This window comes from Lactuca saligna, chromosome 5 (assembly GCF_052625555.1).
Source record: "Lactuca saligna cultivar CGN05327 chromosome 5, ASM5262555v1, whole genome shotgun sequence".
Taxonomy (NCBI): Eukaryota; Viridiplantae; Streptophyta; class Magnoliopsida; order Asterales; family Asteraceae; genus Lactuca; species Lactuca saligna.
The window spans coordinates 27,284,554-27,310,775 of record NC_136421.1 but is presented as its reverse complement, the minus strand read 5'-3'; the positions used below and the strand labels follow the sequence as shown (position 1 = coordinate 27,310,775).

General features: G+C 40.4%; 1 protein-coding gene across 1 annotated transcript; it reads left to right on the top strand.

Annotated features, from left to right (window-relative positions):
• Positions 1 to 24,503: 24,503 nt before the first annotated feature.
• LOC145045224 (CASP-like protein 4A3) lies at positions 24,504 to 25,824 on the top strand. The gene is made up of 3 exons (XM_078993567.1): positions 24,504 to 25,145; positions 25,258 to 25,393; positions 25,477 to 25,824. The coding sequence occupies exons 1-3, from the start codon at positions 24,586 to 24,588 to the stop codon at positions 25,669 to 25,671; spliced, it is 891 nt and encodes a 296-aa protein (XP_078849693.1). The 5' UTR covers positions 24,504 to 24,585; the 3' UTR covers positions 25,672 to 25,824.
• Positions 25,825 to 26,222: the final 398 nt, after the last annotated feature.

Genomic DNA, 26,222 nt, shown 5'->3' with positions numbered 1-26,222 from the left:
TTCTCATGACAATAAATTGTACTAGCATACAATGCTAAGTTCATACTATCAGGCATAACCTAAACAGGCTATCCTACTACTCTCTACTCAATACTAGCATGCAATTCTCATAAAGCTGGAACATATAAAGCAAGCACATAAGGCATCCTCCTAGATCCTGAGTCCTATTCTAGCATGCTGTTCTACTGAAACTGAAATTGATAATCATAACATAAACTTGTATGGGTAATTTGGGAGTACTTACTTGAGCTCGGCTGATTGCATGCACCACACCCTTTTTCTCCTTTCAAAGTTCTTCTCTTTCAAAAAAATTATTTTCGCTTTTTCTAAAACTCTTTTCTTTTCTCAAAACTCCCTTTTTACAAAAACTGATTTTCCTTTTGAAAATTCCTATACCAATTCCTTAGTTTGAGTTCAGACACACCCAAAAAAAATGTGCCCGAATCCCTCAAACCAAGGCTCTGATACCAACTTGTAACATCCAAAAAATACAGTCTGAAAATTTCGTTTTAAATCAGTAATAAAACCATATTCATCAACGCCATATAAGAATCATAAACAATGTATATCAAAATACCATAACAACTGTCAAACATATCAGAGTATAAACATCCCAGGCTGAACAAATGGTGTGTGCACCGCAATCTTCCCGAGCTCCTCTTTTGAAAACTGAGTACCTGAAACCAAAATTGAAAATTGTAAGCACGAAGCTTAGTGAGCTCCCCCAAACTACCACATACCATACAATAACATATAAACACGTATTGGGCCTTGCCCACTGCATCGGGCCGAAGCCCAGAAACTGCATCGGACCGTAGTCCGGAACTGACTGGGACCTTGTCCCCTACATCAGACCGATTTCCGAAACTAGCTGCATCGGACAGTAGTCTGGAACTGACTGGGACCTTGCCCCCTGCATCGGACTGATGTCCGGAACTAGCTGCATCAGACAGAAGTCCAGAACTAACTGATCATAGCATAGCATAACACATGTCAACTAGCATAACACATATACTTCATACTGCATCGGACTGAAGTCCGGAACATATAACACATAAGCATGCTTGAATCACAGAGACATCAAGCACCCTAATTACTGCATCGGAGCGAGTTCTGGAACTAACTGAACATATCATAACATAATCATAGCATATAACATGAACACATATACTGCATACTGCATCGTACCTTAATCCGGAACACATAACTCATACCATGCATGTATCACAAAAACTCCAAACATACTGAACTACTGCCTCAGACTAGAGTCCGGAACTACTGCTAACTAAACGGGCCGATATTGTGGCCTTAGACTCGTTCCTATTGGAAGGAAACTCACCTCACACTGCTGACGTCCCGTAGACATAATCTCATACTGTTGAAGTCCCGCACACTCAACCTTAGCTGCTGGATGGCAGATTCCCGATTTGTCAATCATCAAAATAACACCCAATCAATAATTGGGTTCCACAACATAACTATAATTAAATACTTTGGATAACTACTACATTACCCCAAGCATGGCTACCCAAGCCCTAAGGTCGAATCCATAGGCCCAAAGTCAACTAGGGATCAATGCCTAACATATGGCCCAATTTTCCAAATTGGGCCCACTCCTTCATTAGGGCCTTACCCTAAAGCCCAACTAAATATTCTAGTCCATAATTATTCTTGGATGGCCAATTATTGGCCCAATTACCAATTACCCATTTGAAAATCCCAACTCAAGGCCCATGTGACATTAGGGTTTCACATAAAATGACAATTAGGGTTAAGTGTTTCTCACTTAACCCATTAAGCGCTTAACCCACTAAGGACATAATCCATTAAGTCCATTATTGCTTAGATTAATTTATGCCAATGATTATTATTTAATATTTGACTTATTAAATAATTCTTGTGTGTGTCCTGATAATTTCTCAAATATTAGGATTTTCTCAATTAGCCCATTAAGGACTTAGTCCATTAAGTCCTTTACTCTACTAGATAAATGGCCTGGAATAGTTTGGGCTTAATTCACAATCCAATCCCAATGGCCCAAAAGTGAGTCCAAATAAGTCCAAGGCCCAATACTCATAATTAGGGTTTTACACCCAAACATGGCCCAATAGGCCCAAAACCAATATCTAAGCCCATTAGGGTTTGCTAGCGGGACACCACCCACTACCGCCTCGTGTAGTGGTGGTCAATAGCGGTTCACGGCGGTGGCCACCACCCTAAGGTGGTGGTTTTCCATTTCTTTTCATTAATCTTTTGGAAATTACAATTACAATGCTTTATACACACACACACACACAACCACCCTAGTGGTGGCCGGCGATGGTACAAGGCGGCAGCCACCACCTTACGTCGGACGGACTGGATACCATATGGCGATGGTACAAGGCGGCAGCCACCACCTTAGTTGTTGCAGCAACCGGAAATTCCCGAGTGGAAATGGGAGGGGATTTCTATGGATTTCGTCACCAAGCTACCCAAGACGTCGGACGGACTGGATACCATATGGGTAATAATCGATCGACTAACGAAATCTGCCCATTTCCTGCCAATCAAGGAATCCTACAAGATGGAGAGACTGACGCGATTGTACCTACGAGAAATCGTGAGACTCCATGGAGTGCCAAAATCTATTATCTCGGATAGGGAGAGTAGGTTTACGTCCCGATTATGGCAATCACTCCATAAGGCGATGGGAACAAACCTCGATATGAGCACCGCTTATCATCCAAAAACGGATGGTCAAAGCGAGCGAACTATCCAAACGCTCGAAGATATGCTCCGTGCATGCGTGATAGACTTTGGAAAGTCTTGGGATACCCACCTACCCTTAATAGAGTTCTCATACAACAATAGTTACCATTTGAGCATCAAGGTGGCTCCTTTCGAAGCACTTTACGGACGTAAATGTAGATCACCGTTATGTTGGGCTGAAGTGGGTGACACCCAGCTAGCAAAAACACATGCGTCGGACAAAGCACTAACGGGACCGGAGATCATCCGTGAAACCACGGAAAAGATCGTTCAAATCAGAGCTCGATTGCAAGCATCGCGTGACCGAAAAAAGAGCTACGCTGACAAACGACGAAAGCCCTTAGAATTTCAGGTCGGTGATCGAGTACTGTTAAAAGTCTCGCCCTGGAAAGGGGTTATACGTTTCGGAAAACGGGGAAAGCTGAACCCGCGATACATTGGACCTTTCGAAATCGTCGCTCGAATTGGTCCAGAGCATACAAACTGCAACTACCCGCAGAGCTAAACGGTGTACACCCCGTGTTTCACGTATCTAATCTGAAGAAGTGTCTCTCAGATGAAACACTCGTCACTCCTCTTGACGAAATCGAAATCAACGAGAAACTCCTGTTCGTTGAAGAACCAATCGAAATCATGGACAGGGAGGTGAAGCGTACTAAGCAGAGTCGCATCCCGATCGTGAAAGTACGGTGGAACGCAAAGCGTGGGCCAGAATTCACTTGGGAGCGTGAAGACCAAATGAAGCAAAAGTACCCTCACCTATTCTAGCTTTCTCAAATCTAGCTTTCAAACAGAATTTCGGGACGAAATTCCCTCTAACAGGGGGATGATGTCACAACTAGAAATTCTATGTCTTGTAATCACTATACTCAATTAAATGTTGAAATCAAAAACTCAAAAACAAGTACGATGCTTACTCAATGGGAAACTAAACCCCCAATTCACTACATCAAACAATTGGAAAACCCTAGAAGTTCTTGTTAAGTCCATTTTGGACTAGAACTTCCTTGTTGGATCCAAATGGACCAATAAGCTTCCAATTGGACTATCATGGGCTTAGAACCCTAATTGGGCTCTAATTGGACCCACATCTATTTATTTCAACATTTTGAGCCATGTTGAACCTAGAATGAAATAAATTAATGGCTATGAACCATAATTAACCTAATTTGACCCTAACAAGTCATAAAAATCACATTTAAATTTATTTGGACCAAAAATCACTCAACTTAACCATGAAAATTGGGCTTAAGTATTTAAGGCCCAAACACCCTCATTTCCTCCATTATTCTCGGCCCAAAAGCTCAAGCCCAAGAATAGGGTTAACCTTAGTGTGCCACCTCCTTATTGTCTTGTGGATCTCCATGCAAATCCATTCCATGTATCCATGCACATCACTTCATGTCTATATCTCCCTCTCTCTTCTTGTTTCGGCCGAGAGCAACACCCACACACACACAAAACACTCACAAACTCTCACTAAATCACTCAAGGCTACTCTCTTCTTCTCCATCCAAAATCTCGAAATTTTGGAAGCATTCAAGGAAGTTCTTCCACAAAATCATCATCTAAGAAACCCCATAAACTCGAAAACTTCATCAAGGAGTGCAAAGGCCAAAAATCACTTCATTTCTTCCATTCTTTCTTCAAAAACCGAATCAACACTCAAGGTGAGTTTCATATCCCCTTATTTTCGGATTTTATGAGTTTTTGTGGGGGAGAATACAAGCAAAAGTGTAGATCCATCATTATGTGTATGTTGTGGTTGATTTCTATGCTTATATGTATGTTTTGTATGCTTTTGATGATAGAACTAGTATGAAATGCTAAAAACCAAGACATATATCTTATTATAGCATAAAATATACTACTACATTGCAAAGTATACTAAGAAAATGGCCAAATAGCTTGACAACACTTAACTTGGGCTAAAAACTCATTTTTTTGACATAAAATGTTGAAAATACAAAGTTAAAGGGCCTAAAGTGAAATATTTCGAAATCTGATGGGTGAGATGAGTCAAAACAGTTTACACAATGTATTTTCTGAAAATATACAATTTAGAGGGTTAAAAACATAAATTCCAAGCTTATTGGGCTAAATATGACATTTTCGGCCCAATGAGGCCCAATATGCGAAATTTTCTAATTTGGGGGACCAAAACTGCATTTTTCTGTAAAACAGTGGACTATAAGTGTTCCATGTGCTTTTCAAAGGTTTAAAATGCTTTTCAAATTTAAAAGGGACCAAAGTTGTAAAATTTTTCCAAATTGGGTCAAAAATGTAAAAGTTGCGAAAAAGAGGGGCTATAACTGAGAAAACTGAAATTTCAAGGACTTAAACTGTTTCCTATGATAAATATGCTGGAAAATACTTATTTCAATAATTTTTGGTATAAAAATGTCAAGAAAATTGATTTAAGGACCAAACCGGAAAGTTTTTAAATAAAGGGGTGAAAAGGGTAAATTCTACAATTAAGGAGGGGCTGAAAACAGAAAATCTTCAAGGCTAGTTAATACATGCAATTTGACCAATTGATGGTACCACGCTTGTCGACGAAATACAATACACTACAATACCAAAAGTCGTTGTTAAACGAATTGGTTCGGTCTCGAACCAATAAAAATCCAAAACCACTAACACGACGACGTTACGACATTTTGATTCATAACTAATAACGATGGAGAATTCACTATACATACGAGTGTGCGCAGACGTCTATGCACCATCTTTGGGCCCCAAAAGTGTAAAATCTTGTTCGTTGAGCCTAGCTAGCCCAATGACCTGATCTTAAGGCCCGAAGATCTCTCTCTCTTACGAAGTGTTGGGTTTTACCGATCCGACATAACGTAACAGGACTTTCAATGGCAAACGTGCTGCTGGTCCCCAAGGGTCCTTCAGTGCTGCTAGTAAAGTCGGTAACTCACGATTGCGGGTTGGGCTTCGGGCCCTTCGCAATTGCATTTGTCTTGAACGACGCGGGGAAATACCGAGGGTTTCGCACCTTCTCTCCTTCCCTCCGGTCGTGGGACTACACAAGTCCGGGAGGATCGAGTTGTGTGAAGAATTACGAGTGGCACCTAAGGGATCGCTTGTAAGGTTGTCGATTGGACGTTTTCATTAACGTACGTCACAACACTTCACCACCCATTGTATTCTCAATGCCTCCGGAGCTCAACGATTCACTCTAACGAGACGAAACAACGGTATACAAACTAAGTAATACAAAGTGATAGGAAAACGTCGGGTTTTCCTAGGGGTTTTCAACAATTACAAATTATGAATTACCGGTCGAATTTTCACAACTCTTACGCTTACATCTATAGAATTCAAACATGCATACTCATGGATCAACACATATTTTTACACTATTCTATTTTTAGAAAATATCGGATTTTCTGATGGGTTTCAAACATTACATTGGATTTCAAACACTACTTATGAACTCACCAACATTTCGTATGTTGACGTTTTTCAAAATACTTGTATTCTCAGGTAACAGATAAGGTGACGGATGATTTATACTCTATGATGTTTGCTGTGGTTTAAGTGATGTTGAACAGTTATTTGGAGAATGTAACGTTTGAACAATGTAACGAATGTAAACACTATCGGTTGTAATATTCCAAATGTTGGTGATGTTTATGTTATGTTTCAAGTATATGCATTGTGATGGTATTCAATGAGTCACAATAGCCCTCGGACGTTTCCGCCGTCTGGTTCGGGGGTGTGACAGGTTGGTATCAGAGCATTGTTTATAGTGAACTAGCATATCTAGCCACACACGGATATGCAACTATAAACCAAAAAGAGGGACTAACATAACTCTGAACAAAACAAGTAAATAAAATACGCTTACTTGTATTAGGAATAAGAACATAACGCCGAATCAAACACAATAATGCTGGTGTCTCGGTTAAATTGGGACTGTTCTTAGTAATACCAAGGAGTGAATGTAGCCTGATCAACTACATTCTCTCCAAAGTAAAACTAATACACGTCTCGATGAGATCGGGATAGCTAGGGAACCTAAAACTATACCCCTACCACCAAGAAGAGGATGTCGGTTTAGCTTGTGCCATAGCGTTAGAATCATAGGAAAGTGATAGCTTATCCGCATACTTTCTCTCAGCCGTCATGGAGGGAGAGCATCAGGGCATTCAGTTCTTCCAAGCCCCTGAGGCACACGGGGTACTCGAAGGTGAACCAGAAGGGAATCAAGAGGGACCCTACGGCATTGAACCAGACGAGTACATGGACACCGACTACGAGTTCGAGGAGACCGACGATGACATGAAGGAGGATCAGGCCCCAGGCACGGGTCACATCGCATCTCCTGTTAGCGAAGTGCAACAGGATCCCCACATCCCACCAGTGAATCCCTCACGGGAGAATCGCTCCCCAGAAGCCGTGATTGCTGACTTACGACAACAACTGTTCTTCATGGAAGTGCGAGCCGTGCGAGCAGAGCTTGAGAGGGATGAGGTCATTGTAGACATGACAGAGATGGCGCAGCTGCTAGCTCAGCACTTTGGCATATGATTTCACCATTATAGTAGGACGCAGCTCATCGCGGTTAGGGATAGACTTATCATAGTAGGTCGTTAGGAAATGTGCTATGTACTCCGACTCTATGTTTAAGTGACTACACTACTCATAGAGTCGTTATGCTTTCGAACTAGTATCACTCATGTATGCTCCTATGAGCAAATTTTCATGTATCAAATGCGGATAATATTAGTAAATTTTTATGTGTTTTATTACGATATTGCAAATTACTATGTGTTGAGATATTATTGATTGGTAAATGGTAGTAGTGTTTAAGTTCGTACCATGCACCTAGTCAGTAGGATCACGACCTCACCGAAACCACATACCCTCAACATCTTTCCGTTTTGTCACAGAAAGATGCCTCTCCGACCTACTCGCGGAAACCCAGGACCAACCTCACCTGAAGTTGACTCAGCCGCCTTCCAGGCAGCTGTATCTGCAGCAGTCACTGCAGCGATTGCGCAAATTCAACAAGGGAACAATGGAGGAGTCAATGGGCAAGGAGCCGGAAGTTCAAACAATGGAATGAATCAAGGACCCACCAAGGCATGTACCTACAAGGACTTCACAAACGCCAAACCACGAACTTTTAATGGCACTGGAGGAGTGATCACTCTGAAGCGATGGATCGAAAAAGTGGAGTCGGTATTCGAGATATGCGACTGCCCTGAGCACATGAAGGTGAAGTTCGCAGCCTGCACTTTTGCGGATCAAGCACTCACCTGGTGGAACGGACATGTAGAATCCATGACACTCCCTGTAGCCAACTCTATGCCGTGGACGGAGGTGAAAGAAATGTTAATGGCAGAGTACTGCCCACGAGGCGAAATACAGAAGATGGAACAAGAGCTATGGAACCTCACTGTACAGAACGCGAATATCGATGCCTACATATCGAGATTTAGCGAACTATCTCTGCTGTGCCCGGGTATGATCACCTCAGAAGGAAAGAAGATTGAGCGATTCATCTGGGGACTCACATCACCGATTCAAGGGAATGTGATAGCTGCAAACCCTGAAACATTTGACAGTGCAAAGAGACTGGCAAAAAGGTTGTACGACCATAATAACAAAAAGGGAGAGAAGCCATTGGAGGCTGAGAAGAAGAAGGAAGGAGATGACAAGAGGGGAAAGAACAATAAGAGGAAGGGGCGCCAGGGTCCCAACACCTCCAAGAAACAGCAGACAGTGGCGGTTAATGCCGTTACCACATCGGCTCCAGCCGCATCACATGCTCCAACCTCAGCCACTTCAAATGCTTCCAAACCTTATTCCGGTAATCTTCCCAAATGCAACAAGTGCGGTTTCCATCACTATGGAGAATGCAAGGATTTTCAGTGCACCAGTTGCAACCGAAGGGGTCACACTGCAAAGTACTGCAAGGCTTACCCTCCCCATAACCAAAATCAGGGAATCAACAACAACAACCCTCGCAACAACAACAACGCCCATGCCAGCGGCAACAGCGCAGGGCCTAGATACACCTGCTACGGATGCGGGAAGACTGGACACGTCCGCCGAGACTGTCCCAACAACAACAATTTAAGAAATGGAGGAACAGGAAGGATGCTGACCATGGGTCAGGGGGAAGCTATTCAAGACCCCTCTGTTGTTACCGGTACGTTTCCCTTAAACCACGCTTATGCATGCATCTTATTTGACACCGGAGCGGAACGAAGTTTCGTAAGCAATAAGTTTAAGCACTTATTAAAACAACTCCCCCAAAAGCTAAATGAAGCCTATACGGTGGAAATGGCCAATGGGAAAACCGAGTCTACTGGGGAAATCTACACCGGATGTACCCTAACTCTTAATCAACACGTTTTTCGAATAGACCTAATGCCAGTGTCAATTAGGAGTTGTTGGGAATAAAACCCTAATTGAGATTTGATGAACAAGATGCGGAAAATAAGAACAAACACAAACATGAAGATTAGGTCGAATGATCACTCGATTTATTGAAAACAGGAGGAATAAATTACACTTTAAGCATAGACTAAAAAATCTAACACTACATAAGCAACCTCACTTGGCGGCTACATTTTGCCTCACTCTCTTAACCCTAATTGTGAATAATACATGACTATTTATAGGGAAAAGACAAGTCTTGGGCTTTTAACCTAGAATTCATCAAAGGGGCCCATTGCCATCATCCATGGAGTGCTTTGAAACCCTACAATCTCCCCCTCAAAGTATGGAATGGATGACAATGCTTTAACTTCCAAAACAAGCATCTAGCAAATAAAAAGATCTGCAACGAGGAATATATGAAGCAATCCACGAATCTTGATTCTTCAATAGTCTTCAAACATGGGCTCTAGGATATATAAATCAAGCACTGAAGTAATGTCTTTAAACTTCATTTTCGAATGTAATCCCAAAGAATCTTCATGAAAACCAAACCCGCCAGAAAAACCCATTTCAGAACAAAGAAACTAAATCACTTCTTGTCTTTGAAGAGCTCCCTCTCCAAGTCACAACGATCTTCAAATAAGCTAATGATATAAGCCATCAAAAAATATCATGTAACAACCCAAACTTTAAGATTCATAATGCCACTTGATCGAGAAAATACAAGAAGTCGGAGATATAACAAGTCCTTAGCAGAGCTCGATGAAGAACTCCTGCTGTAAAGGATACTTCTCTGTAAAAACCTTAGTAGAGCTCGATGAAGAACTTCTGTAAAAAAGCTACCTTCATAATTCTCCCACAAGCTTTATCAAAAATCTTCGACTTTGAAAAGTCACAAATCCAATTTCGAATGGCCATACCAAATTCTCCCCCGATTTATAATCCAAAACATGATTATAAAGCCTTCAAATGGTCATGAGAATGATCTTGAATGGATAAAAATTTACTATGCTCCCCCGCGACAAAAAGATATACACAATGAAGTATAAAATCCGAAAAACTCGTGAAAAATTTGACGTTATCACGAAAAACGACTTTCCGAATCGCCAAGACTTGATGGAATCTTTATTTTTCTGTTCACAAAAAAATATGTGCGTTAAAGAATTCAAAACTGTTCATCGGCCCCCAAAGATGTAAACTTTTCTGAATAATGGGCCGAAACTGTCACTTTCCAGAAACCCAGGGGATGGAATTGTAATCATGCATCAATAAACCCCTTTATTTGTAACAAAATCTTGAATTGGTCCAAAAGTGCCAAGGCATGAAACGCATAGGGACCAAAGGAGTTAATTCGCCAAAGTTTCAGGGACTAATAATGTAACACGTTTATCTTCTTCCCCATTTATTCAAACACAGCGACTGGAACATGATTTCAAGCGAACGCGAATCTGAGCCACTTTCGTTTCAAGCACAACCAACCGAACCAAGGTTCGTTTCAAGATCGCCATTGATTCACGCGAACATAACCGAACGTTCGGTTCGTTTCTTATTCCAAATCAAGCTTCATCAGGCAAAACTCCTTTCGCTTTCGGTTCATCCTTCGATCGCTCCAACCATTAACAACCGAACCCAGTTTCAAAAGCAAAACCGAGCATCCCGATTAGAATAAGGAGCGAAACCTTAGCCAAACCGAATCACAGGTTCGCTTTCGGTTCATCTCCTATTTCAGTCCCAGCATAAACACGCGAATCCAAGATCGAGGTTCGTTCCAATAGCTACCAAAGCGAATCTTCCCCCTTTCGTTCCAAGTGCTAACCAATGACCCCAAGATTATTTCACGTTCGTTTTGAGCACAAGCCTTCATACCAAGCCCTGAGTTCTGAACACCAAGAATCTCACCCAAAGCGAACCAATTTCAAACACGAACCCAATCACAGGTTCACTTCCGAATCAAACGATCGTGTGAGAAGAACGAGTGCAATCCCATATTTCCGTTCCCGATTTCTCACCCTTTCGCTCCAAATCAATAGATCACAGAACAAAATCGAAACTTTAGCCAAACCGAATCACAGGTTCGCTTATTATTATCACTCGCATTCGCTTCAAGCCCTTTCGTTCTAATTGAAATCACGCGAACCCAAATTCATTCCAGGTTTGATCCAAATCAGTCGTTCACACCCGAAAGCGAATCAACAAAAACGAATCTAATCACAGCCAATTTTGACTTTTTATGGTTTGACTTTTCACATCCGTTCGTCACCTGTACATCACAGGTCTTCAAAATTTCTACTCAAGAATCATATAATCGCTGCTTCCAAAAATCGAGATAAATCATAACAATATCATCAAACAATATCCAAGTTCAAAATGAGTTAATCAAACCGATCTTAAGAATGTGAATGAGAAAAACGATGAAAGGTTTGATCTTGAATTAAACCACACACAAATCGATTCATCAGAATTGATGAAGATATATCAATAACCTTAGTCGACAATGATACAAGCAACGATTGTTAATCTTGATTGATCTTGAGAGAATGAATAAATGGATGAATTGAGCACGTAAAGTAAATGACGCAAACGGAAATCGAATGTGATATTACGGAAAAAGAGTTGGATCATGAACAGTGAATCGGCCAAAGGATTGGGCCAGATCAAGATAAGACACGAATGGATCCAATTGGGCAAAACTAATTAAAATCGACTGATTTTTGGATTAAGCTAATCACCAGATCTCAGAAGAACGAATCAGAAAAAAAATACCAGATGAACAGTGATGAACAGTATAAATTTCCATGAGCAGTAACTTGAACAACAATTTGATTCCATACCACCAAAATACCAATAATCTTCAATATATGTGCAGAAAATCACCAAATCAAGAACCGATACTTCAAAAATCAATAGATCTTCAAAGACCCGCTCTGATACCACTTGTTGGGAATAAAACCCTAATTGAGATTTGATGAACAAGATGCGGAAAATAAGAACAAACACAAACATGAAGATTAGGTCGAATGATCACTCGATTTATTGAAAACAGGAGGAATAAATTACACTTTAAGCATAGACTAAAAAATCTAACACTACATAAGCAACCTCACTTGGCGGCTACATTTTGCCTCACTCTCTTAACCCTAATTGTGAATAATACATGACTATTTATAGGGAAAAGACAAGTCTTGGGCTTTTAACCTAGAATTCATCAAAGGGGCCCATTGCCATCATCCATGGAGTGCTTTGAAACCCTACAGGAGTTTCGACGTGATCATCGGTATGGACTGGTTAAGCCCCCACCATGCTGAAATTATGTGTCATGAGAAGGCCGTCCGTCTTCGCCTTCCAAATCACGAAACCCTAGTAATTTACGGAGATAAATCTAGCATGAACCTTCGCCTCGTTTCGTGTGTCAAGGCACAAAAATATCTACGAAGGAACAATCTGGCGTTCCTGGCTCATGTGGTGGACAAAACCAAGGAGGATATTAACGTTCGAGACATTCCCGTGGTATGTGAATTTCCGGATGTGTTTCCTGAAGATCTTCCGGGAGTGCCCCCAGAGAGACAGGTTGAATTTCGAATTGACCTTATCCCAGGAGCAACTCCTCTTGCTAAATCACCCTATCGGTTGGCTCCTGCCGAGATGCAGGAATTATCCAGCCAACTCAGCGAACTTTTGGACAAGGGATTTATTCGACCTACTTACTCGCCATGGGGAGCTCTGGTACTCTTTGTCAAAAAGAAAGATGGATCTTTTAGAATGTGTATCGATTACAGAGAGTTAAACAAACTCACAATCAAGAACCGCTACCCACTCCCACGAATCGATGACCTATTTGACCAGCTCCAAGGGGCTAGTTATTTTTCTAAAATAGATCTACGGTCCAGATACCACCAACTCAAAGTCCGGGAAGAGGATATTCCAAAAACCGCTTTCCGAACTCGCTACGGACATTATGAATTTGTCATAATGCCCTTCGGTCTAACGAATGCCCCTGCCGCATTTATGGACCTAATGAATCGAATCTGCCGACCGTTTCTTGACAACTTTGTCATTGTTTTTATCGATGACATCCTCGTCTATTCTCGAAGCAAGGAAGAGCATGACCATCATCTCCGACAAGTCTTAGAAACTCTACGATCGGAAAAACTATACGCCAAACTCTCTAAGTGTGAGTTCTGGCTGCGGAGCGTGAACTTCCTAGGTCATGTGGTCAGCCAAGATGGAATCCATGTGGATCCCTCTAAGGTCAAAGTTGTAGAAGGTTGGGCAATCCCGACAACGCCCACGGAAATTCGTCAATTCTTGGGATTAGCAGGCTACTATAGGAGGTTCATTCAAAACTTCTCTAAGATCGCCAAGCCACTTACCTCGCTTACGCAAAAGGGCGTACCATTCAAATGGACAGACAAACAAGAAATCACATTTCGAACCTTGAAGCAAGCTCTCTGTAGCGCACCTGTACTATCTCTGCCTGAAGGAACGGAAGACTTTGTAGTCTACTGCGACACATCAAATCAGGGTTTAGGTTACGTTCTCATGCAACGTGGGAGAGTGATAGCCTATGCATCCCGCCAGCTAAAGACGCATGAAGTAAACTACACAACCCATGACCTAGAGTTGGGAGCTGTAGTCTTTGCCCTAAAAATTTGGAGGCATTACCTTTACGGTACGAAGTGCACCGTCTTCACAGATCACAAGAGCCTCCAACACATCTTAAACCAGAAGGAGTTAAACATGAGGCAGAGGCCATGAAGACGGAAAATAGAGGCCATGAAGACGGAAAATAGAGCAAGCGAAGTATTGCGCGGAATGGAAAAGAACCTGGAGGCAAAAGGGAATGGAGTATACTATTTCATGAACCGTATTTGGGTCCCTAAATTTGGAGGGTTTAGAGATGTTGTCATGAAGGAAGCCCACAAGACGCGATACTCCATTCACCCCGGTTCTGATAAGATGTATTTGGATATTAAACAACACTATTGGTGGCCTAATATGAAGGCGGAAATCGCGACTTACGTTAGTAAGTGCCTTACATGCGCCAAAGTAAAGGTGGAATACCAGAAACCTTCAGGATTGTTGCAGCAACCGGAAATTCCCGAGTGGAAATGGGAGGGGATTTCTATGGATTTCGTCACCAAGCTACCCAAGACGTCGGACGGACTGGATACCATATGGGTAATAATCGATCGACTAACGAAATCTGCCCATTTCCTGCCAATCAAGGAATCCTACAAGATGGAGAGACTGACGCGATTGTACCTACGAGAAATCGTGAGACTCCATGGAGTGCCAAAATCTATTATCTCGGAAAGGGACAGTAGGTTTACGTCCCGATTTTGGCAATCACTCCATAAGGCGATGGGAACAAACCTCGATATGAGCACCGCTTATCATCCACAAACGGATGGTCAAAGCGAGCGAACTATCCAAACGCTCAAAGATATGCTTCGTGCATGCGTGATAGACTTTGGAAAGTCTTGGGATACCCACCTACCCTTAATAGAGTTCTCATACAACAATAGTTACCATTCGAGCATCAAGGTGGCTCCTTTCGAAGCACTTTACGGACGTAAATGTAGATCACCATTATGTTGGGCTGAAGTGGGTGACACCCAGCTAGCAAAAACACATGCGTCGGACAAAGCACTAACGGGACCGGAGATCATCCGTGAAACCACGGAAAAGATCGTTCAAATCAGAGCTCGATTGCAAGCATCGCGTGACCGACAAAAGAGCTACGCTGACAAACGACGAAAGCCCTTAGAATTTCAGGTCAGTGATCGAGTACTGTTAAAAGTCTCGCCCTGGAAAGGGGTTATACGTTTCGGAAAACGGGGAAAGCTGAACCCGCGATACATTGGACCTTTCGAAATCGTTGCTCAAATTGGTCCAGTAGCATACAGACTGCAACTACCCGCAGAGCTAAACGGTGTACACCCCGTGTTTCACGTATCTAATCTGAAGAAGTGTCTCTCAGATGAAACACTCGTCACTCCTCTTGACGAAATCGAAATCAATGAGAAACTCCTGTTCGTTGAAGAACCAATCGAAATCATGGACAGGGAGGTGAAGCGTACTAAGCAGAGTCGCATCCCGATCGTGAAAGTACGGTGGAACGCAAAGCGTGGGCCAGAATTCACTTGGGAGCGCGAAGACCAAATGAAGCAAAAGTACCCTCACCTATTCTAGCTTTCTCAAATCTAGCTTTCAAACAGAATTTCGGGACGAAATTCCCTCTAACAGGGGGATGATGTCACAACTAGAAATTCTATGTCTTGTAATCACTATACTCAATTAAATGTTGAAATCAAAAACTCAAAAACAAGTATGATGCTTACTCAATGGGAAACTAAACCCCCAATTCACTACATCAAACAATTGGAAAACCCTAGAAGTTCTTGTTAAGTACATTTTGGACTAGAACTTCCTTGTTGGATCCAAATGGACCAATAAGCTTCCAATTGGACTATCATGGGCTTAGAACCCTAATTGGGCTCTAATTGGACCCACATCTATTTATTTCAACATTTTGAGCCATGTTGAACCTAGAATGAAATAAATTAATGGCTATGAACCATAATTAACCTAATTTGACCCTAACAAGTCATAAAAATCACATTTAAATTTATTTGGACCAAAAATCACTCAACTTAACCATGAAAAATTGGGCTTAAGTATTTAAGGCCCAAACACCCTCATTTCCTCCATTATTCTCGGCCCAAAAGCTCAAGCCCAAGAAGAGGGTTAACCTTAGTGTGCCACCTCCTTATTGTCTTGTGGATCTCCATGCAAATCCATTCCATGTATCCATGCACATCACTTCATGTCTATATCTCCCTCTCTCTTCTTGTTTCGGCCGAGAGCAACACCCACACACACACAAAACACTCACAAACTCTCACTAAATCACTCAAGGCTACTCTCTTCTTCTCCATCCAAAATCTCGAAATTTTGGAAGCATTCAAGGAAGTTCTTCCACAAAATCATCATCTAAGAAACCCCATAAACTCGAAAACTTCACCAAGGAGTGCAAAGGCCAAAAATCACTTTATTTCTTCCATTCTTTCTTCAAAAACCGAATCAACACTCAAGGTGAGTTTCATATCCCCTTATTTTCGGTTTTTATGAGTTTTTGTGGGGGAGAATACAAGCAAAAGTGTAGATCCATCATTATGTGTATGTTGTGGTTGATTTCTATGCTTATATGTATGTTTTGTATGCTTTTGATGATAGAACTAGTATGAAATGCTAAAAACCGAGACATATATCTTATTATAGCATAAAATATACTACTACATTGCAAAGTATACTAAGAAAATGGCCAAATAGCTTGACAACACTTAACTTGGGCTAAAAACTCATTTTTTTGACATAAAATGTTGAAAATACAAAGTTAAAGGGCCTAAAGTGAAATATTTCGAAATCTGATGGGTGAGATGAGTCAAAACAGTTTACACAATGTATTTTCTGAAAATATACAATTTAGAGGGTTAAAAACATAAATTCCAAGCTTATTGGGCTAAATATGAGATTTTCGGCCCAATGAGGCCCAATATGCGAAATTTTCTAATTTGGGGGACCAAAACTGCATTTTTCTGTAAAACAGTGGACTATAAGTGTTCCATGTGCTTTTCAAAGGTTTAAAATGCTTTTCAAATTTAAAAGGGACCAAAGTTGTAAAAATTTTCCAAATTGGGTCAAAAATGTAAAAGTTGCGAAAAAGAGGGGCTATAACCGAGAAAACTGAAATTTCAAGGACTTAAACTGTTTCCTATGATAAATATGCTGGAAAATACTTATTTCAATAATTTTTGGTATAAAAATGTCAAGAAAATTGATTTAAGGACCAAACCGGAAAGTTTTTAAATAAAGGGGTGAAAAGGGTAAATTCTACAATTAAGGAGGGGCTGAAAATAGAAAATCTTCAAGGCTAGTTAATACATGCAATTTGACCAATTGATGGTACCACGCTTGTCGACGAAATACAATACACTACAATACCAAAAGTCGTTGTTAAACGAATTGGTTCGGTCTCGAACCAATAAAAATCCAAAACCACTAACACGACGACGTTACGACATTTCGATTCATAACTAATAACGATGGAGAATTCACTATACATACGAGTGTGCGCAGACGTCTATGCACCATCTTTGGGCCCCAAAAGTGTAAAATCTTGTTCGTTGAGCCTAGCTAGCCCAATGACCTGATCTTAAGGCCCGAAGATCTCTCTCTCTTACGAAGTGTTGGGTTTTACCGATCCGACATAACGTAACAGGACTTTCAATGGCAAACGTGCTGCTGGTCCCCAAGGGTCCTTCAGTGCTGCTAGTAAAGTCGGTAACTCATGATTGCGGGTTGGGCTTCGGGCCCTTCGCAATTGCATTTGTCTTGAACGACGCGGGGAAATACCGAGGGTTTCGCACCTTCTCTCCTTCCCTCCGGTCGTGGGACTACACAAGTCCGGGAGGATCGAGTTGTGTGAAGAATTACGAGTGGCACCTAAGGGATCGCTTGTAAGGTTGTCGATTGGACGTTTTCATTAACGTACGTCACAACACTTCACCACCCATTGTATTCTCAATGCCTCCGGAGCTCAACGATTCACTCTAACGAGACGAAACAACGGTATACAAACTAAGTAATACAAAGTGATAGGAAAACATCGGGTTTTCCTAGGGTTTTTCAACAATTACAAATTATGAATTACCGGTCGAATTTTCACAACTCTTACGCTTACATCTATAGAATTCAAACATGCATACTCATGGATCAACACATATTTTTACACTATTCTATTTTTAGAAAATATCGGATTTTCTGATGGGTTTCAAACATTACATTGGATTTCAAACACTACTTATGAACTCACCAACATTTCGTATGTTGACGTTTTTCAAAATACTTGTATTCTCAGGTAACAGATAAGGTGACGGATGATTTATACTCTATGATGTTTGCTGTGGTTTAAGTGATGTTGAACAGTTATTTGGAGAATGTAACGTTTGAACAATGTAACGAATGTAAACACTATCGGTTGTAATATTCCAAATGTTGGTGATGTTTATGTTATGTTTCAAGTATATGCATTGTGATGGTATTCAATGAGTCACAATAGCCCTCGGACGTTTCCGCCGTCTGGTTCGGGGGTGTGACAACAACCCCCCAAGAGTGGGGGTAGCGGGTAAGGTTCGAAACCTTTGACTGGAGAAAGACAACACTGCAACAACGGTCGCCCGACCTCTACAACTGAATCACGAAGGAACAGCAACCCATTGACTTCGTCGGTAGCTAGGTAGCAGTGGCAGCTCCATCGTCTACTTCTGGTCTCTCAAACAGATGCATCACCCACACAACACACACATATCGCCGACACAAAGGAATACGACCATTGTGGCGGCAACAAAGGCTCTATCGGCTGGAGATGGAGATTACTATCTGTTTTCCCTTCATTATCGGTTGAACCGCGACATCAATTGATTCACGCTGGCAGCAAGAGCTGGGAGTGTTTCTTTCACCGACAGCAAGACCCCGATGGCATAACGATGGTGAGGCGGCAGGCGGCAGGCGTTTGAGGCTTCATCTGGTCGGAGCGCGAGGGAGAAACCGATGATGGCGGCTAGAGGAGTGGAGGGGTGGCGGCCGACACTTGTCTAGGGTTAGGGTTCACAATTGATTCATCAGAATATATATATACCCGAACATAATACAACTTTCCCATAATTACATTCTTGGTCCCTCCCCATGGGGATCTTTTCAAACCAAGGCCCCTAATTTACCTTTTCTACACCAGTTTCAGAATTTCCTTACAATTAAAATCCAGAATTTACTAATTAGTCCATGCCTTCATAAATACTTACAAAACTAATCTGAAACTTACACTTTCAACCCCTAACTTTTAAGATTCTTCACAATTTAGTCCGGGACTTTCATTTATTAATTTATGTAAATAAACAGGTGTTACACAAAATTTCCAAATTGGGCCCCAACCCCTTACATGGGCATTACCCTAAAGCCCATCTAAATATCCTAGTCCATACACTTGATCCAATAGCCCATCAAGAATCAAAACATCTAAGCCCAACTCAAAACCCAACACAATTGGGGTTTTCACATAAATGACGATTAGGGTGAATTAAGAACACTCAACCCATTAAGGACTTAATCCATTAAGTTCACCACTCTACTAGGTCAACCATACAATGTGGTCGGGCTTAATTCTTAATTCCAATCCAACGGTCCAAAACGTGGGTCCTGACAAATCCAAAACTAACATCTCCAAAATTAGGGTTTCCAATCCAATCACAAGCCAATTAGTCTAATGTTAGGTTTTTAGGTTAATTAGGTTTCACTAGGTTGGCCACCACTGACTGCCACCTCGAGCGGTGGTGATCGACGACGGTTCATGGCAGCAGCCACCACCTCACGGTGGTGGTGAAAGGTTTTCCTTGATTTTCCGGCTAAAGACATTCATACCACATCTCACCATTGAAAGCAAGCACACACACCAATATACACACACAACCACCCACACACGGTGGCTGGTGGTGTCACGAAATGGTAGAAAATGACAGCCACCATTGTTGGCAGCCATGGTGGTTCTCTTCTCATTTTCTGGCCAACAAACACCCACATACACCTCTTGGATGTAGCAGATTCATGCACACACACACACACAAACGAGCTGAACACAGAAACACACCCAACTATGCCACTTCAGGTGGCAGGTGAAAACCAGAGCAGTAGAGCATAAGAGGCAGCCACTCGAAGCTGCGCTGGCAATGGAATCATGAGTTGGGGCGTAGCGAGCGAGGAACGAAGAAGAAGATAAGGTCGAGAATAACAGCAACGAAAACCACCACATTGACATTTGGTCCTCCGATCTCCACTTGGTGCGACATAACCCGATTTCCTGACAGTCTTTCCTATGGCCGACAACAAGAGCCGCCGATGGACGTTTGGTGATGCTAAGTGGCCGGAGTTGATAGTGGCGGCTGGAGGTAGGGGAAATAAAGTGGCGGTTGCATAAAGGTTTTAGGGTTAGGGTTTGAATGAAGGTATTGATGATTTATGCTTGATTGGAGTAAATGTATCTTCAAACATAAATGGAAGATGCTTTGCATAAACAAAATCACAATGTTGAACTGGAAATCGGGAAGATGAAGGTTAATCGCAATAGTCAGAATGATGGAAGCAGTCTCGGTTGAGAGTGTTTGATCGAACACACAAAAAGTGGGTAGAGGTCTCCTTTAACCAACACCATCATCGTTAGTGCAAGGGGCAACTTCGACCCCCATCACCTCTTCAATCACAGGAGGCACAAAAAATAAGTTGGTTGAATCTCGATCTTAAACCCTAGTAACATTCACACTTGATTCTTCCAAATGAAACTAGTTGGCTTCTTCAGCATGGATTTGCGACTATCTGAATCATATAGGTTTGTGATTTTGTGGGTTAGAGGTGAAGATGCAATGTAGCGATCGTGAAACAGTGAAGCGGGAATTGTACGACTGAGTGGTGAGAGGTGGATTTTAATAGGGTAATTTAGAAACCAATTGCTGAAAATAAAGGATTTCAATTCATAAATTTAGATATTAATTAACATATACATGTAATATTACAAATATAACCTTTTTAATTTAATTAATAATTTATTGTTTGCTAAATTTTGACTGGTCCCTACAACCACAAAATAGTTATCAATCCACATTTGAACCTATAAAGGCGTTATACTTTTACTTTGCCCTGGACTTTAAATCGTCTTGCACCGGTTTGTCACTATACCTTCTAATTTATAAGTTTGCTCTCCAAAGAAAGTTAGAAAAAAATAACTTACGAAATGGGTAGAAATTCCTTCAATGAAGGTTAACGGACAAGCATAAAAGGCCCCAATTAGGCCTAAACGTTAGTGGTGCATACTTTGATGTCCAATTGGATGAATTGTAATGTTGATAACTTTGAAGACCAGAAATGGAAGGTCGACCAACAATACAGAGACGTTATTACAGCAGGGGAAGTTTAAGAAATTGTTATATGATAAGGAAAATGACTTATATGAGTAACTATATTTCAAAATAGTTTTAAAAATACCATTCAAGTTTGGTGTGTCCAAAAAACACCATTCAAGTAAAGCATTTGTACAAAAAACACCAACGAAGTACATTCTTTATTCAATTTGACCTGGTGGTAACCGAGGGTTATGACCTTCGGATTGCGATTCTTAGTGTTACCTTAATGCTAAATTAGATTTTGTCATTTCGGGGTCCAATCGAGGGTTATGGCCTTCGGAAACAAAATCACAATCTAATTTGGACCCTGACATAGCTCTCTGATGTCTAAATTAGATTGCGATTCTTAGTGTTACCTTAATGTTATGTATGCTATCTCTTTTTTGCCTTACTTTACTTTGCCTCAGATATCATGTCCTTGGGGGTATTTATAATCTACTCGTTGTTAGAAGAGTTTATAGTCTTGACGGGTCCTTCATTTATTATCTGGTCTATAGACAGGCACGTCTCTTGTCCTTTCCTTGTTATTTTATTATTTCATACCATTACTTTTGCATGTTTCCAGGGATATGATTATGATGCTTGTGTATGATGTATTCAAATTAATATTCGTTCGTAACAGGTAGTGGTGTCTGTAACGCCTATCTGGTGATGGATAATGTAGTTTGTAAGGACCGAGTGTTCAGTTTGTGTTGGAGCCCAAGGGCATATTAGTAAGCATCAGTTTGAGCCTTTATGAAGTTTGGGTTTATGTTGGAAATGTTTTAAGGCAAGGGAAAGTTGATAGAAGTGTAGAGCTTCTCGTTTCCTTCCTGTGGATATAAAGAATGACAAAATCAGACTTAGAATGAAGAAGTTATTGATGGGTTTTGAGCATAACTACAAATAATATGTATTCATGCAACCCTATTGCTTTGGATCTAGATTTTTTACTAGTTGAACATGAAAATTTGAATACCAAAGGAAAGCCCTATAAACTTGTATATAATTCAAAATTTACACAAAAATAGGGTTTAGATGTTTACCTTACCTGTGATGTAATAATAACAAGAACACCTTGAAGATCTTTGACTCTTGAAAGCAAGTGCCTCAAGTGTGACACCTCTAATGGCTTACAAACACTCTATGCAAGAAGGATAAAAAAAAAAGGAGGCACACTAGAATTTTCGGCTCTCTAGGTTTCTTAGAAGGTCGTGGCCAAAAATCACAAGGTAACCCTCCTTATATACTTTTGGTTGCTTAGTCCTAAAGTTAGGGTTTGCAGGTGGAAACCCTAACTCCCTGCTTAAGGCCAAAGCAGCCCATGAACCCTCATTAAAAAGCCTTGGATGAAAACTTATAGGGCCTCCCTATAATTTTCGTCCACTCCTATCTAAAGAGTCCTGAAGCCCAGTTTCACAGCTATCAATGATTTGAAAAATAGCCCCTGCATTATTAATCAGTTCCTTTAATCCCAGAATCAATTCCAAATTAATTTCAGATTACATACTAATTAATAATATGATTTCTAATTAACATATTATTTTTATAATATATTAACAAATCATTTTAAGCATCAATTTATTATTCCAAATAATAAATTCAACTCTCACTCTAATAGTCATCCTGTCAAGTTGCATGAGTGAAGGCAACCCAAAAGGACTCTATCAATTCAAGTATATACCTGTTTTAGTTATGGGTTTAGACACCTAATCCAACAGTCTTCCACTTGGATAAGTCTAATAACTATGATTGCAAGTATAACTTCAAAAATTTATCAGCACATTGTAGCTTTCAAAAGTCGTTGACGAACTTTGACCTAGTCGGTTGTGTGTCCTTAGATAAGGGATAATATAATCCTCCGTTCTATAAGATATCATGTGGACAAATGACATGGAATAGAATCATTCTCATTGTCCAACAGTTTGTTTCCTGATTTTCGATTTGTATGATAAGGATCATAATTGAACACATCAATTCAGTCCTGATCAGGCCCGACACATAAGTCAACACCAAATCATTGAGGAGCCCAAGATATCGCTTTTCCCCATTAGGGAAAAAGAAACAGATAAACTTTGACTTATATTCTTGTACTATTTACTCATCAAATCGTACACAACAATACGTTTTATAACATCAACTTACTATTGATGCATTTATGCATTATCATTGCACAACTAACTCATAAAAAACTCATATATCCCGATTTAAAGATTATACGATATTATTGTCTCATAATTACTTGTGCTACTATCAATTCAAGTATATACCCATTATGGTTATGGGCTTAGACACCTAATCCAACAGTTATGGCCTTCGAAAGATTGATGGTTCTTGACCCTAGCCGGGTATGTTGGGCGTACGCTAGGAGTACGTCGGGCGTACTGGCTTGAAATCCGAATCATAGAGGCTTCAACATATGTTGGGCGTATGCATAGACTTGTTTAAGTTAGGCCTCGGGCCTACTTGATTGTAGCATGTCATTTTTTGGGCTTAAGGCCATGTTAGGTGTTCTTGGGCCATCTTGGGTCTTAGAGATATTGTAGTTGGGCTTGGATCCCTTTTTGGGCTTTTTATGGATTTGGGCCTTAGGGGGAGGGAGGCCCATTGAGGCAGGAGTAAAGGAGCCTTTTTTTGCCTTAAGTCAAGAATTAGAGTTTTTTGGACTTGAGTTCGAGATCATCACTTTAAAAGAAGAAGAACAATCATAGGAGAAGAAGAAGTCATTTGTTCATGAAGAAACCCTAAATCGATTTTTAAAGGAGGAATATATCATGTATTTTTTTGTCAATAATTATTATGTTATGTCATAATAATTAAGCCAAATCATCATTTAACTTGTAAAAGCTAGTTACCGATGGGTAGTATTTGAACAAAACATATAGTTTGTTGATGTTTTTTGTACAAAAGATTTACTTGGATGATATTTTTTGAACATACCAGACTTAGATGATGTTTTTTGAATATACCAAACTTGAATGATGTTTTTTGAATGATTTTGATACATAGTTACCCATTTGAGTCAGGTAATTGCCGGTTACCACAATATCAAATTTGAACAAAAAATGTACTTTGTTGGTATTTTTTGTACAAATAATTTACAATTTTTAGAACACACCAAACTTGAATAATATTTTTTAAATGATTTTGAAATATAATTACCCATATAAGTCATTTTCCCTATACGATATTATCAAAAAATATGTAACATTTATTCGGAAAATGTCATTTTAGATTAGATTAACCCGATCTATAACGTAATAAAGATTAAAAAAATAATAAAATTAAAATTAAAAAATATCGATTTACAATATATTTGGCAATGATTTTTGCCATATTTAAAGGATTTCCTTTTATCGTGACACGTTTTGATAACTTCCTTGATTACGTAAAATAACATCTCCCCCTAATAATTCACAGGGAGGTCCTGAAATTATTTGCCATGGATTTCCTTAAAAGTCATCATCGCCACCACAGCTCGGCCACCAGTCACCGATCAATCTCCGACACCGATTCCCAACTCGACGAGTTCCACTCCCCTCTCCGCGCCGACTCGCCTCTCCGCTCCGACGACTTCTCCTCATCCGCTTCTACAGCCATCGTCGCTGTTGACAAGTTCCAAAACCCCTTCAGATCTCCGCTTTCCAACAGCCAAAAATCTTCTCATACCATCAATGTCTCGCCGCTTGCAAAATCTCAATCCCCTGCCATATCGTATAACCGGTCAGTGAAGGAAGATGTGTTGACCGGCGGAAATACTAAAGCAGGGCCACGCGGTGTTGAAGATGGCGGAATACCTCCCGGTAATGGAGGAAATAAGAAAACAAGATTGCCGGTAATGTCAATTGTCAGGAAGTCAAGGAGCGAAGTGACAATTGAAAGAGCAGCTTTAGGATGCAGAGTATGTGAAGTGATTTTAAGCTTGATTGCTTTTTCCGTGATGGCTTCCGATAAAACTCAAGGATGGAGTGGTGATTCCTTTGATCGATACAAAGAGTACAGGTATGATCTGATTTCAATTCCAATTTGTTGGGTCAACGTTGAGTCAAACAGTTGATGATTTTTGTTTCCTTAATCATTGTGATCTTTGAACTTCCCTCCTTTGATCGCATAGGTACTTGGTAGCAGTGAATGCTATCGCTTTCACATATGCAGCATTTGAAGCCATTGATATGACATGCCATTTAATCTACGAAAGACATATTGTCACATATCTTCTTCGTTTTCATTCCGAGTTCTTTATAGATCAGGTAAGTGCTATAAACCAATAAGTATTCATCCATTATAACTCATTGCAAAGTTAGCTTTTCTAAAAAGTACTGATTTGGGACAGATATTGGCGTATCTGTTGATTTCGTCATCATCTTCAGCGGCTACAAGGATCGATGACTGGGCATCGAATTGGGGGAAAGATGAGTTTACTAAGAAGGCTTCTGCATCTGTAGTGATGTCTATTTTGGCTTTTGTTTGTTTTGCGATTAGCTCTCTTATATCTGGTTATAATCTGTGTGATCAAAGCTATATTTGATCTCTGATAATGGAGGTTAAACAGATCAATTGTAAAGAGTTTGTAAATTGTACAGACTAATTAATAGAGGGATGAAGAGAACATTTTTTTTTCTTTTGAAGTTTGTAAACAATTCGGTTTATTGGGTGAAATAAAATCGACCACTATTTAACATTTTCTCTCTTTAATTCAGTATTTATGCTAGTTAATTTGATTAAAACTGTGTGAGGGTTTCAACCTAACATTATAGATCATAAGATAATATGAATAACTTTTTTTTTGGATGAATTCTATATTGAATAACTTTTTTTTTTGGATGAATTCTATATTGTCAATCAACTTAGACTATGTGGTGTGCATTGTATCGCACACTAGGGTATAGTGCGGTGTGCGGTAAACACTGCACCGACCCCAAACAAAAGTGCGGTATACATCTTGTGTGTTACAGCTCTACCGCAGGGGAAAAAAGCACATCCCTCAAATGTAATACTTTGAGCATGAAAATATATATTGTGGTGGATGTGGTAATATGTGTGTCACACCCCCGAACCAGACGGCGGAAACGTCCGAGG